Source organism: Camelus ferus, chromosome 19, assembly GCF_009834535.1.
Source record: "Camelus ferus isolate YT-003-E chromosome 19, BCGSAC_Cfer_1.0, whole genome shotgun sequence".
Classification (NCBI taxonomy): Eukaryota; Metazoa; Chordata; class Mammalia; order Artiodactyla; family Camelidae; genus Camelus; species Camelus ferus.
Genome location: NC_045714.1, coordinates 38931411 through 38945956, shown reverse-complemented (window position 1 = coordinate 38945956; position 14546 = coordinate 38931411). Strand labels below are relative to the sequence as shown.

Here is a 14546-nt window from a genome sequence, read left to right as displayed (position 1 = left end):
AGGGGAAAGTAGTTTCTCTGAGAGTGGGTGAGATGTGGGGACACAACTCTGATCCCCTCACTTCCAGCCCAGGGACCAAGCCCATTCTCCTCTCCACTGCAAGTAGTCTGTAGAGCTGTCAAGCTCAGGGCCCATGGTAAAAGGTCAACGGATGTTAGAAATTGTCATTATAAACCAGTGGGAAGGTGACACCAGAATGATATTGACCTCCTCAGAGGCAGTGCTCTGGAAGAGGACACAGGAGTCCTGGCTCGACCCTCTGTGGGTCCCTGGCCTCTCTGGGTCTCATCTAAAGACAAGGGGGCTACACCATGATCTCTCTGGGACATCCCAGCATCCTTGACAGCAGACCCTAGCTGCCTGTCAAGCACCTCTCAGCTGGGGCCTTTGTTCCTCCACTCTGTGGGAAGCCAGAAAAGCAGCTGGGGCTCATAACCACAAACTGACTTTATTTCCAAGCGCCACCGGCCAAGCAGGGCCCACCCTTAAACAACAATGGTATGGAACATGGAAAATCCAACTGTCTCCCAGCACAGACATGCAGCTGGGCACACCCACCTACCTTCACAAACTCACAAAGACCAACCAGGAATCGGGGTATAAATAAGGGATAGCTGGCTCCCTGGCCTATTGGAAGGGTAGGTGTATTTCTGAATAATCAGATGGCAATGGAGTACGTGGTAAAGAACTCTAGACTGAGGAGTCCCGGGCCTGGATCCTTGTTCCAATTCTACCATGAATTAGCTTGTGTGCCCCACGCAAGCTTCTTTCCCTCTGTGGGGCTCAGTTTAGACAGGCTGACAGTTTCCAAAGTGTCTTTACAGATGTTCCATCTGATCTTCATGACAACCCTGTGAAGTTGGCTATTATTACCTTTTTACAGATGGAGAAAAGGAGGGTTGGAGAGCTCAGGCGTCTCACTCAAGGTGACACAACTTTAGGTTGGTAGAACCATGGCCCCAGAGATCTCAGACCACCAAACCCAATCCTCAGGAGTGGTCAGGTTAAGAACAACTCCTCTTTCCTCTCACTGTGATTGACAGTCTCAGCAAGACCAAGGCAGCAACAGACCCTGGTTCACCTGCCCACTCTGGTGGCCTGCAAAGCTCTGGCTGCAAACCTCACAGCCCAGCTGCCTAGGAGGCCGCACCCCCCTGCAAAATTTCATTACTCAAGTTGGCAAGAACGCAGCCCCCACCCCCAGCCGGGTCTAAATAAACGCCCAAGTGATATCACATCCTGCTAGCTCCAAAATAGCCCAGGCCTGCCCACAAGCGATCACAAAGTGCCAGGCCATGCAGGGCCAAGCGGGCAGGGATACCCAGTCCGTGGCACCATCCACACACTCAAGCAACTAAAGCAGAAGCCTCAGAGCAGGAAGGCCCCCCACTCCCACCTCTGCCAGACAGTCTGGCCCCTCCCTCCTTGCCCCCTTCTGTGGGGAGGCCCCAGAGCCTCCTGCCCCAGCGCCAGCCCTCGCCCCAGCGCCAACCCCGGGAGCCTCGGCCGCGGCCAGCCTGCGGGTGGACTCCGGCCCGACCCACACACCCCACCACTCACATTGCTTCAAGAGCTCCAGACACAAAGCCATGAGGGCCGGATGGGGGTCTGAGACCCAGAGACCGGCAAAGACAGAAAAGGGGAGAGGGAGAGACACAGGAGCAGAGAGAAGGGGAGGCAGGGGGCCGGGGCAGAGAAAGCAAGGGGGGCCAAGAGTCCTGGGCAAAGGAGCAGCTTCAAAAGTGGGTCTTCAGCGCAAGAGACACTGGGTGGTGACACCAGCAAGACATATGTGGGCACAGAGAGGCAGGGAAAGCAAAGCAGGGGACTCCGATCCGGAGGAACGGGGCGGGGGTGCAGAGGCCCGAGAGAGAACAAGGAGAGACAGCGACAGGGGACAAACCAAGGGAAGGCAGGGAGGGGCTGTGAAGTCAGGGAGCTGGGGAGCTTTGGGGGGATCCCAAGGAGACAGACCCCAAGGAATCCCGGAGGTCCCAGCGTATACGGGGGACACCAAAAGAGGGAAAACCCTGAAGAAATGAGGGCCAAGAGGAGGCAAGACTTCGGGATTTGGGGGGGGGGAGGGTCAGATGGAAGGGAGGACTCCCCCAGAGAACGTGCAGGAAGCTCAGAGGAGAGCCCTGGGGAGTGTGGAAGGTGTTCTGGGGAAAAGGCCCGCAAAGATAAGGAGGCGCTCAGAGAGGGAGTCTCTGAGGAATGAGACGAGCGCTTTGAGGGGACCCGAGATCCAGGAGCGAGGGAGGGGCTGGGAGGCAGCGCGAGAGCAGAGACAAAGAGACAGCGAGCCAGGGAGAGACAAAGCGGGCGGAGCGGGGAGACGGGCCCGAGGGCTGGCGGCCGGACAGAAGGACGGAAGCGCGAGCGGGCGGGGGGGACGGACGGACGGACAGACGGGGAGGAGGGCGGGGGCAGGGCCGGGCGGGGGCGGCGCCCGTCTCCTCGCGGGGCCGCGGCTGCTCCGGGCGGCGCTGGGCGGGCCCCGGGCGTCCGGGCTGAGGAGGCGGCGGCGACGACGTGGACCGGACAGACCGACGAAGTGACGGACGGGCTGGCGGCAGCTGCGGCCAGCGGCGGGCACTCACCCTCCTCCCTCACGCGGCCCGGCCCGAGGCTCCGTTTTGTACGCCCGAGGGGCGGGGCCTCTGGGTTAAAGCCCCACGCCGGCCCCGCCCCGCCCCGCCCCCAGCGTCAGACGCGCGCGCGCGTCGCTTGGGACTCCCGGGGCGGGCGGGGGCGCGCGCAGCCCGGTCGGCACGTGGCCCGTCGCGCGCGCGCGCGCGGCTGGGCCGGTGCGCAAGCATGCGGGGCGCTCAGTCCGCCCACGCCCAGGCCATCAGACACTGAGAGGGAGCGCGCGCCCACGTCGGCACGCGCATGCCTGAGCTCGGGGGACTCCGCCCCTCGAGCCGCCCCGCCAAACCGGTTCCAGCTGGAACGAGACGCATGCTCCGTGCGGGAGAAGGACCGGGAGAGTTCGGTACCAGTGTACTGGGGCGAAACCTGTGTTGCTTGGGGAAACAGGCTCAGAGCAAGCAGCCTAAGATGGTCTTCTCACCCCTGTATGGTCAAATTAGCCCCCAAGCACTATCGGCTTTACGTCCTGTTTTTAGTTGCCGCCTCTGCTCCATGCTCGCTTTGCCGTGCTCATCTGGGGTCCTCCAGGTTGAGTTCGAATCCTCGCCCCCCACCCCCGCCCCAGCTCGGCCTTTGGAGAGCTGTGTGACCTTGGACAAGATGCTCATTCAACCTCTTGAGCCTTCGTTTCCTCCAGTAAAACAAAACCATCACATCCCCGATGCCTTGGAGGGCTAAGTGTAGTAGGAGCTGCCTAAATTCAGAAGGCACTTCCTCACGCCTAATGGCTCTCCCAGTTTCCCCCTTCTCCCCTGCGAGTCCGTCTCCTTACAGTCCTGGTCCTTGGGGTCTCATCCCTCTAGGCTGCACCTGCGGTAGGTCTGTCTGCCATCTGCAGTTCCAGCTTCTGCTCCCTGACCTGCCTTGCTGGGTGACCTAGGCAAGTCCCTTCCCTTCGCATCTCGTTTCCAAATGTAAAATGGAGACAAGAATCTTACTAAAGAAGATGATACAGTCTTTCCAATACCACTTTCAGGATTTTTGCATAAAGGTAAAATGATAGCAAAAGCAACTGAGGGGCTATTGAGCCTTTCTGATGCCAGGCACTGTACTAAGCACATCAAAAATACTAGGTTACTTTGCCCTTCTCACAGTCACTATGCTACACCTATACTGTTCCCTTAGGGTTTATCTTTAGATTGACTTAGGAAAACTCAGGATGCCCCAAAGCATCAGCCTGACTCTGTCTTGCTCTGTCCCAACCACATCTACCCTTGCTCCTCCAACACACTAGGCACCCACCTGCCTCAGGGCCTTTGTACTACTCTTCCCCCTGCCTGGAGTAGCTCCCAAGCACTACTCCTTCCCTCACTTCCTTCAAGTGTTTGCTCAAACGTCTTTCTCAGTGAATTCTACTCTAGTACCCTGTTTATGCTGCAACACCCCTCCCCTCCCCCTGCTCGCACTCCCAGTACCCCTTGCCTTACACTACTTCCAATAAACCATATACTTATTTGTGTTATTTATGCTTATTGTTTTGCCTGCCTTTCCCTCCCTACCCCCTAAAAAGAATGTACTCTCTATGAAGGCCGGGGGTTCCATTTTGTTCACTGATGTGTCCCTGGTGCCTAGAGCACAGCCTGGTCCATTGTGGGTGAGCAGTAAACATCTATTCAATGAAATGGCTGCCTGATTGCAAGTCTCCTGTCCTTAACCACTGCCATAGGGCCCCCAAGGCTCAATTTAAGCACCTTAGCTTCTCCTCCTTTGGCCTGACCTCTCTCCACCTGAGGGTGTAAGGAATGCTTCTGTCTTGTTCAAGAGTCTAAATCCTGGAGTTCCTGGCCTGCCCACCAGCCCTTAAGCCCAATTGCTATGTCCCCTAGAAAGCTCAATGGGTCTGCCTAAAAACAGGACTTAGGAGAGTGACTCAGTTAACCAGGAACTTCCCGGTCCAAGGCTTGGTGCACTCAGGGAAGAAGCCTGCTTTCTGCCCAGTGCCCTCTGAGGAGAGGTCCTATTTCAGGAGGAGGTAATTCTAGCTCCTCATCACTCACTCTATGAAGGCCTCATGGGCCCTCCCATTACTCTCAGACTCTATGGCCGCTGCCCAGGCCCCACTGTGCTTTGCCTGGACCACTGCACAACCTCCAATCCATCCTGTCGATTTTGCCAGATAATACTACTGCATCTCTTTACCAGGACCTTGGATGGCTCCCCTATACACAGGATAATGGGGAACTCAAGTTAGGCAGACCCAGCTTCTTGACCTACTAACTGGGTGATCTTGACTTGACACTCATCTCTAGGCTGCAGTTCCTTTGTAAAATATCTATAAACGTGTGTGTGTGTGTGTGTGTGTGTGTGTGTGTGTGTGTGTATGTGATGTTAACTGGGCTAAATCAGGAATGTCAGATAAGGGCAACTCTCCTGGCCATAGCAGACATCACTAATCGACGGTGGCACACTTCTCTGCTTAACTCAATCTCAGTCCTGAACTCCAGGGTTTAGATGGTACATGAATTGAAGTTATTTGCATCTCTGGACATGATGGTCTTTGAGTTTCCTCTCAGCTCTGACACTGAGGATTGGAGTATCCAATCTGACAGGAGCTTGTCGTGTAATTACCAGAGATTGTGGAGGGTTAGGCCTGGTAGAGGGCTTGGGGGACAAGGCTTAAGGTTGGCTGCTTACTGGAATTCTGTCAGCCTCCCTTCCTGTGTCTGTGGGGGAGAGAGTGAATCAGAGAAGAAACTTGGAGAGTTCTGGGGGAGGAGGGAAGGGACAAAGAAGAGAGGACAGAGCATTCTGTGACTTGGATAGGAAGTGTATGGGAGTCCCCAAACCCAAGCCTCACAACATAGATGGAGAATTTGAGGCACAACAAGGGGCCAGGACCCACCCAGAGTGACATAGCGGAGCAGAAACTAGAACTCATGGCCCCTGAGCAAGGAGCAAGGGTGTTTCCAGGCCAGGAACCTATCCTAGCTCAGCCTAGAGCCTCAGGCACTGCCAGGGAGTGACCCCAAGTGTGTGTACCTCTGTGTGTGCACACACTTGTACTCATGTGCAGGTGTAGAGAATGTAATTGACAGGAACCAGGTGCCACCTAGCAGCCCTCCATCACCACTGCCCCCGGGTGATGTCACAGCTTCCCTTGTGATTCAGGAGTGGGAGACACACAGAAAGGGAGGCTGGGGAGACAGAAGGGCAGAAATTGAGAAGAAAGAAAGGGGGTGGGGGACAGGGCTGAGGGAGACAAACAAAAGGCTAAGATGGTGGAAAATGGGGAAGCTGGAAGAAAGGGATGGAGGAAGGGAGGGAGGAGAGGAAAATGAGCACTAATGGGAGGTGGGCAGAGTCAGAAGAGAAGAGTGGGAGGGAGTGCATTCTCAGTTCTTTTCTTTCTCAGAAGCAGAGAGAAAGGAGGCAGGATGGGGCAGACTGAGGGGTAATGGCACCCCGTGGGCCCTTCCAGGTAGGTCCTTTGGCTGGGGAGGGGCATGTGTGTGCAGCCAAGCTGCTGCTTCCCCCGCCATCCCAGATGGAGCTGGCCCGCCTGCCAGTCACCTGCCAGAGCTATTTCTGGAATGTGGAATCTGGGTCAGAAAGGGGGAGGGAGAAAGCGGGTGGCTGCAGAGGCAGCACTGGCAGGTGGGAAGCTGGCCAGCTCTGAGCGGGTGGATAGGCAGGTCCATGCCCTGCCCCCGCCCACTCCAGAGGGGCCCGCCCCTTTCAGGCTCTCACTGTCTCAATAATTGCCCCCCATAATAACCCACCTGCCTACACATGGCCGGAGAGCATATGTGCCGGTGTGAGAGTGACAAAGAGCTTTCATGCCTCTCAGCAACTTGGGGGCTCAGAACAGCCCTAGGTGGGGGACAGGGCCCAGACAGCTCACTTCCTGGAGACGTATGCTGAGGAGAGGGGGCAGCCTTCTGAGCAGTGGTGACCCATGTGGGGAGACAGTGGCCGAAGGAGGGTGTGCCTGTGGCTGTTGGTGTGTCTCTGATTACGGGCAGTATTGCCATGTGTGGTGATGCAAGTTTGACACTGATTAAGGATGCCACGTATTACGAGGTGCTGTTCACAACACAGACATCATTGAATTCTATACATCTTATGACACATTTGTGGCAGATGGCAATAAAGAACCTTATTCTAACAAAAACTGTGCATCATAACTTTTCAACAGATGACAGTTAAGTGTCTTTCCTAACTCAGCACTAAGATACCGTAGGGACCAGTTGCAGCTCTGGGCACAGGTCTGAAAATCTAGTGGCTTTGTTTTTCCTTGCAAGGCAGGTGAGTTTACCCGCTGAGCATGAGGGGATCAGAGGCTGGAGGAGAGAGAAGCAAGTATGTAGTGGTCACTACAGAGATGTGGAGGGAGGGCTGGGTGGGGACACGTCAGGGGTGAACTTTTTTGGTGGCTCCAACCTGTTAGGGGCACGATTTCCTCACAGGTGTGGAGGTGGCATGAGCCTTAAAGGAGACATATTTGTATGTGAGAGCGTGTGCAACTGTATGCAGAGGTTAGGTGTACGTGTGTGCATGTGAGGAGATCAGGGTAATGTGTTTCTATACGTTTTCACACACATAGGTCTAAGGCTACAGAACTTTATATATGTCTGTAAGTAGGTGCATATGTGCACGCATGTCTGGGTAGGTGTCAGATGTTGCAACCAATACTTTCTTGAGTGTCTTGGTTTGGGCTTAAGCCCCCAGACTGAGAATAATTGGAGCCCCACATCCCTACATTTAAAGCCATGATGCTGGATAATTCGTATGGGATACACTGAAGGGGCTATAGTTGAATTTTTTGGCCTGAATTCTCAACCCTTCCCTGTATTCATGCCCTTTGCTATGTAGCTGTAGTTTCTCCCACAAGTGGTGGAATGTACTTCCCTGGCCCTTGGCTTTGGACTCATGTCACTTGCTTTGACCAAGCAGATATCTGCAGATGTGGCACAGGGACTTGAACTGTGCTTGTACAGTGGGCTTTGCCCTCTTATACTTCTGCCACCACTGCCAGAGGCACCTGCCCTGGCTAGGGCACTGATTCCAGGAGTACACTTTGACCCCATAAGGAGGACACAGGACATGCAGAGTAGAACCAGCTGACATGAAAACTCACGAATGAGAACAAATGCGTGTTACTGTGTGCCACTGAAATGAGATATGCCTGCTTGTTACACAGCCTTATTGTAAGAATAGTTGATAGAGACAGAAATGGGTGCCAAGGGTGGGGTGTATTAGCAACAAAACCAAAAATATCATTGGCTCTGGGACCAAATGTTGAGCAGTTAGCAAACTGTTGTAGGAGGCTTGAAAAAAGGTGACCCATGCTAAGCAGAGACAAAAAACACTGGGTAAAACAGTTGATCCACAGTAACTCAAAGAGAACAAATGGATTTGGGCAAGAGAGTTTCCAGGTGAAATGCTGAAAGCAAGAGCTGGCTCCTTTGGGCTGCATTTGATAAGGACTTACAAGAAAGAGAGAAATTCATAAAAGAAATTAGGGGGTGTAGCAGGGAGTGTATAGAGGGAATACAGAGAGCTCAGAACTTGCTAAGTTGGAAGATCAATCAGTCAACTCCAGCCTCTCCAGCCAGTAAATCAGTCTCAAATTAATATACAGCCTGGAGACAAAGATCAAATCAAGGTCATGGCCAGTTAAGGTACAGCATGTAAGCCAGATCAAATCAAGGGTGTGGTTATAACATCTTTTATTAATACTCTAAAATAATAAGGTACCATTTAGTAGATGCTCTCAGCTGCTCAAAAGGGCTTCCAGAAAGCTTAAGGGCATAGCCCCACAGAAGCCTGATGTACCCAAAGTGATCATAATTGAGTTGAGAGAGACTCAAAAACAATTGTGGGTGTGGTTTTTGGCACGTGGAGTTAAGTGGAATCAAATACATAGAAAACCTATAAAGTATCTGAGAGAGGTATGCAGCCAAAACTATGATGCGCTTAGGCTAAAAGGACTGAGACCATTCGAGATGTAAAAAGACATCTGGGTCCCTAACTCTATTTAGGCAGGAGGCAGGCAAAGAAAGCTGTTTAGCTGCCCAAAGGCATAATCTCCAATGCTTTCCATAGATGTGGCTAAAAAAGCTAACGGAGAAGGAAGGGCCTTCAGAGAGAACTATGGCTTAGGAATCAACCCCAGGGAGCAGACCTTGGGCCTAATCAAGGGACATTCCCTGTCCCCAAGTATTTGCCCAGCGTTTGCCCAGAAGGACTTCAGAATTGCCATGGGTCAGAAGTCTCTGAATCCCTTTTCCCTCTTTCTGAACAGAATTGTGAACTGCAGTCATCCTGCCCCTGTTTCACCAATGTAGGCTGGGTGTGCAGGGGAGCTGGGGGTGGGAGACTTTTTAAAAAAGATTTTAGGTTGCTTGATCAAGAGGAGCCACATCCAGATCTGATACAGATCAAGAGATCTTTTCCCCCCCTTTTAAAAAAAAGTTTTGTACTTGTTATTTTTTAATTGAAGTGTAGTTGATTTACAATATTATATTAGTCTCAGGTGTACCCTAAACTCTTGATGTTATGTTTGGATGAGGCTTTTTGGGGTCTTGGGGTGTATTTTCTGTGAGAGGGACATGAATAAATGTGGCCAAGAGAGTGGACCACAGTAGATTGAATTATTGACCCCGATTCTTTACCCCTTCTTCTATCCATACCCTTTACCATATAAATACAGTTTCTTACACAAAGGTGGGAGGGTACTTCACCATCCCTTGTCTTTGAGCTCAGTCATATGACTTGCTCTAACCAATAGGATTTCAGCAGATATTATGGAAGCAGGGGCCTTGAAATGCACCTGTGTAGTCAGGCTTGCTCTCCTAAGCTTCTGCAATCACCATGAGAACATGCCCTGCCAAAGCCACTGATACCAGGACCCCCACTTTGGTCCCAGGAGGAGGATGAGAAACACGTGGAGCAGAGCTGTTCCAGCTGACCCACAAACTTGGGAGGGAGAAATAAATGTTAATAGTTGTATTACACTGATTTTGTGGTTGTTTGTTGTACAGCACTATTGTAGCAACAGCTGACCAATACAGGGACCCAAACAGTTCTGGGACATGTAGTCCATCACCCATTCTCAGCCCATTCATGAGTGATTGGGGTCAGGGGGAATTGGTGAGGGAGGGTTTATTTGGATAAAATTGCTTAGGTGCTATCTATTCCCCTAGGCCCACCTCATATTTAGAGAATTTCCCTTGGGCCTGATGATATGGGGAATCTGATCCGTTACCAAGGCTCCTACGGGACCGTAGTGGAGTGCCTGGGGGAGCCTGGTAGGGATGCCCTAGATTTGGAGGCCACAGAATCTGAGCCTCAATATCTGCTTGGAGATTTCTAAAATGGAGAGGCTGGCAGGGTTAGCTGTGACAGCAGGTCTAGAAGGAAGGCTGCAGTAGACCAGCCTTGCAGAGTTCTGCAAGGCACAGGCCTCCTTTTCACATGGGTAAAGTGGGAGCTGAAGGAGACAGTAGGGCTGGAGCTGTTATCAGAGGATTCTGCCCAAGGTGCCTGCCTTGCTAGGTCAGGTCCCCTGGCAAAAAGAGGCTGAATGGGGAGGAGGGGGATCACTGGATGGAGAAGCAGCAGCAATCGCCTAGAGGGGGATTGCGCATGGCAGGAAAGAAGGCACCATGAGGGCCCTGCGGGATAGTAGAAACCCTAAAAGCACCACCACCTGGGAGAAGAGCCGGCAGGTGGCATCTGTCATACAGGAAGCCCTGATGCCAGGCACCACCTGCACTTGCGACCTTCTACTCCCAGCTGGAGGAACCAGAAATGGCCACTGGTGAACAAGGAACAGAGAAGATGCTGACCACCATGCCAGCTCCCCAATGTGGGCTCCCCAGCCCAGCCAGGCCCCTAATGCAGGTGCATGAGATCCGAGGTGGATGAAACTGAAATTTTGAAATGAGACCAGACTAGACTCTTAATATCTGAAAATGGGACTGTTCCTTAACGTCTAAAAGTGACTGGAAAAACTCAGGGATCTGCCCAGATATCACCCAGGTTTGGAGAGGCAATGGTGAAACAAAGTGGTTTCTTGCTCTGCTTCCTACAAAGACCAGTCCATTCAGTTAATAAGCTGGTTTCCTGTGTATAGAATATCCATGGGATTCAGGCTCATTTGTTTACATCAAACACCAATGAAGCACTTGAAACATGTGTCTCTTCCTACGGCAATCCAACCCCAAATGCTTTTGATTGTCAGGAGACTCGTAGTCAAGTCTGAGAACCAGTAATAACAGCTACACCTGTCAGCTCCCACAATGTGCAAGGCCCCGCCTGAACGCTCCCCAGGCACAGCCTTATTTCATCTGCCCAAGAGCTCCCTGGGGTCTGGCTTATGCCTCAATTTACATATGAGGAAACTGAGATTCAGGGAGCCAAACTAGCTAGCCAGACTGAGATCAAAGCTCTAAGTCAGAAATTGTGCTATGATTTTCCTTGGTCTTGATGTTCCTGGCTTGCTCTGGGACACAGGGCCCCCTTTCCTCTGATCATGCCTGGGTTATTGTCAGAGGGCTTAGAACAAGTACCAGGAAGGATAGTTTGTCCCTGATTGTGAAGTACAGAAACCTGCAAACCCATCCCTTTGAGAAGGCTCAATACAGATCTCATCCCCTTCCCTGAATGTTCCCTCCCACCCTCCCCACAGGTTTAGCCCACCTGAACTAACCCAAATAGGTAAGTAGGATTTCACTGAGCCCTGCCCACCAGCAGGTGGCTGCTCTGAGCCAGGGTCTGGAGAGTCAGGGGCAACCAAGTATCCCACAAGCTCCAGACCTCTGACCCCCTCACCTCACCCCAGTGGTGACATCTGTCTCTATGACACCCCCTCCCACAACTGAGCTCCAGCTCACCAGTTGGTGGGAAGTTCAACCCAAGGCCTCCTGCTTTTGCTAACCATCCCTCCAATCCCGCTAGCCCACCATGGATGCCTTCCCAGCATTTTCCACCTCTGATCCACCAGGTACCGGGTCCCCTTGCAAAACAAATTTGCAAGCCCCGCCCCCATCTTGGTACTCACTCGGAAGCGTGCGACTATTGCTGAGGCTGCCGGTGCTGGGCGGTGGGGAAAGGGACTGCAGGGAGACACTGTCTTCCTCCTGCGAGCAGCCTGCCTGGATGGCGCGCAGGTAGCTGTGGCTGCGGGAGCGGAAGTAGCTGGGCAGCGGCAAATCTAGAGCCTCCGCCGCAGTTGACTCCGCCTCACTGCAGGCCGACTCGCAGGCCGCCTCATACTGGTCGCTCAGATCTGCCTCCCGTACCTGTCCGGGCAAAAGCAGGCATCAGGGGCCAGCTTTGCCCATTCTGGAGGGATGGGGTGCTTGGTGGTCAGCCCAACTGCAAGGCTGGAGAGCAAGTGGGGCCTCAGCTCAGCCCACCCTCTGGCTCCCATCTCACTCAGGGTACAGGATGGGCAGATGGAGCCCTTCAGAAATATACAACCCCTCTCATCTCTCTGGGCCTCAACTTTCCCATCTCTACAATGGAGAAACTATTAAACATAGAAATTAACTAGGTTATATTTTGTATGAGATTTTGAGGTTACATCTGAATTCACCCAGAAAGAAGGCTACACTCAATAATGTCTGCCTTGAATGCTGGATGGGGAGATGCTAGATATTTACCATCTAATGGTCCAATTCCTTTGTTTTTACAAAGAAACTGAGGGCCAGTGAGGGGAAGATACTTGCCAGGTGTACTCAGTGAGGAAGTGGCAGAAGCAATACTCCAAATGGATATTTAAGGAAGATAAATCTAGCCCTGGTGTACAGAATGGCTGTTGGATAGTGGGGTCTGGAATGGAGGCAGAAGCCAGAGATGAAGCTGATGCAATAGTCTGGTCAGAGAAGATAAGACTGGAATGAGGGTAGTGGCAGTGAGGATTGATTAGTAATGTCTGCCATGGGCAGTGTGGAGAATGGCAGCATGTGTGTTATTTGCCATCTCACATTTAGTTCAGCCTCATCTGGATGGTTTCTAAGTGTCCCTCTAGAGATAACTGGTCAAGATCCTACAAATCTTTGGCCAGGGGTGTGAGTATAGAGGGGTCTCACCATACATACACTCTCCAAGGGTTCTGGAAAGATCTGTCTGACCCATGTCTCAGGCCATGTTGATAACTGGGGATCACAGGGTATAAGCTGAGGAGTCAGCTGGCCAAAGACAGACACTGGGTGGAAATCCTGGGAGATGCCTGGACTAGAGGGAGAGGCCAAAAATTGACTGAGCACCATGTAGAGGAAAAGATGAAGCTGGACCTAGGGCCAGCTCTGCCCTGGACCTGGCTATGTGACCTCAGGCCAGCACTATCCTCTGGGTCAGTGTTTCCTCACCTAAATGAAATGGAATGCCTGTGTACTCATCTGACACTGCCATCAGGTAAAATGACTAGATGGATTATTACCCAATTTGGAGTTTATGTTTGGAAAGGTCTAAATTTGTGCTGTCCAATATGGCAGCGACTAACCATGTGCAGCTATTTAGGTTTAAATTGATTAAAAATTTTAAAAATTCAGTTCCTTAGTCACACGAGCCATGCTTCACTTGCTCCTGCTACCGTATTGGACAGCGGAGATTATAGAACATTTCCATCATCACAGAAAGTTCTATCAGGCAGCACTGATAAATGGAAATGTAGGTCATGTAGCACACTCAGAATTCACCTGGAGGGGTTATTAAAGGGATAGGTGTTTATCATCCAAAGCTGCAGCCTGAGGTATATTGAGAGGCCCTTGTGGTTGCCAAGGGTGACAAGGTCTTGCCTTTGGTCTGCATGATCATGGCCCCACTCTAGCGCTAGACTGCCAGAGCTTCATCCCTGGGTCCATCGTTTTCTCACAATATGAATGTGGGCAAGTCACTAAACTGCTCTTGCCTCAGTTTCCCCATCTATAAAATGGGGCCTAATTAGAGACCATATTTCATAGGATTGTGGTCAAGAGTAAATGAGATCATTCATATTACATGTTTCAAATAGTGTCCGGGAAAGTAAGCACCTGATAACCTGTACCTGTTATTACAAGCAGCTCTTTAACATGAGTGCAGGGATTTGTCAATGTTGGTTAAGATGCTCCCAAGCTCTCCGGGAGAGGGCCAGCTGGTCAGTTCTTTTGGTATGTGTATCACTGAGCACACACTGTGTGCAGGGAACTACCCTGGGGGTTTTATATGAACACATTACATCTTTATCATAAGGCTGCTGAAGGAAGGAAGAGGTCACCTGGCCCACTAAGGGCTCCCCAAAGACCCTCTGCAACAATATGCTGAAGAGGAACTAGACATGGAGGCAAGAGGCACGCAAGGCATCCATGGCTGGAATCGGCAGACGTGGGGCCAGTCCTAGCTCTGCCCTAAAGGCTGTGTGGCCTTGGACAAGTCCCTTGCCCACTCCTGGCTACAATGAGGACCTGAGCTCGGGGCACCTTCCCTGCCTCTCTTTCTGACCTTGGGACTGGGGCCTGGGAGGGAGGAGAGAGCCACTGCCCGGAGCAGGATGGCTGTGCGTGGGAGGGGGTACCCTTAGGACAGCCAGACAGTTCCAGGACTGGCACTGTCTTCACCAACTTTTGCACACTTGAAAAGTCTCTGTATTCACTCCAGAACCCTAACATCCTTAAAGTTTTGTCAGAGCCCAAGAAAGGAGAAAAGTCAGGGGATCTGGGGGCTGGGATGTGGAGGCCAATGACCCCAGCCCCTGATCTGTCCAAACGAAACAGTCTGCCCAGGCCTTTCATAGGCTGTGGGGGAGGAGAGAGGAGAGGAGGGAGGGAGCTAGAAACTCTCAGGTCTGCCTTCCCTCAGCCTTTGGTTATTTCCTGACCCATCTGCAGAACCTGGCCCATTCTTTCCCATTTTTGACAAGAGGAAACAGCACAGAGAAGTGAACCGATAGAGCCAGGGAGTGGGAG

At 52.1% G+C, this 14546-nt stretch overlaps 1 protein-coding gene across 5 annotated transcripts in view; it reads right to left on the bottom strand.

Moving 5' to 3' along the window:
- Positions 1 to 14546, bottom strand: part of DLGAP4 (DLG associated protein 4) — a 176064-nt gene that overhangs the window by 54970 nt on the left and 106548 nt on the right. For 3 of the 5 annotated variants that reach the window (XM_032462246.1, XM_032462243.1, XM_032462244.1), the window contains one exon: positions 11660 to 11900. In XM_032462246.1, coding sequence (XP_032318137.1) covers positions 11660 to 11900 — 241 coding nt within the window. The other 2 variants (XM_032462249.1, XM_032462248.1) reach the window with 2 other exon arrangements.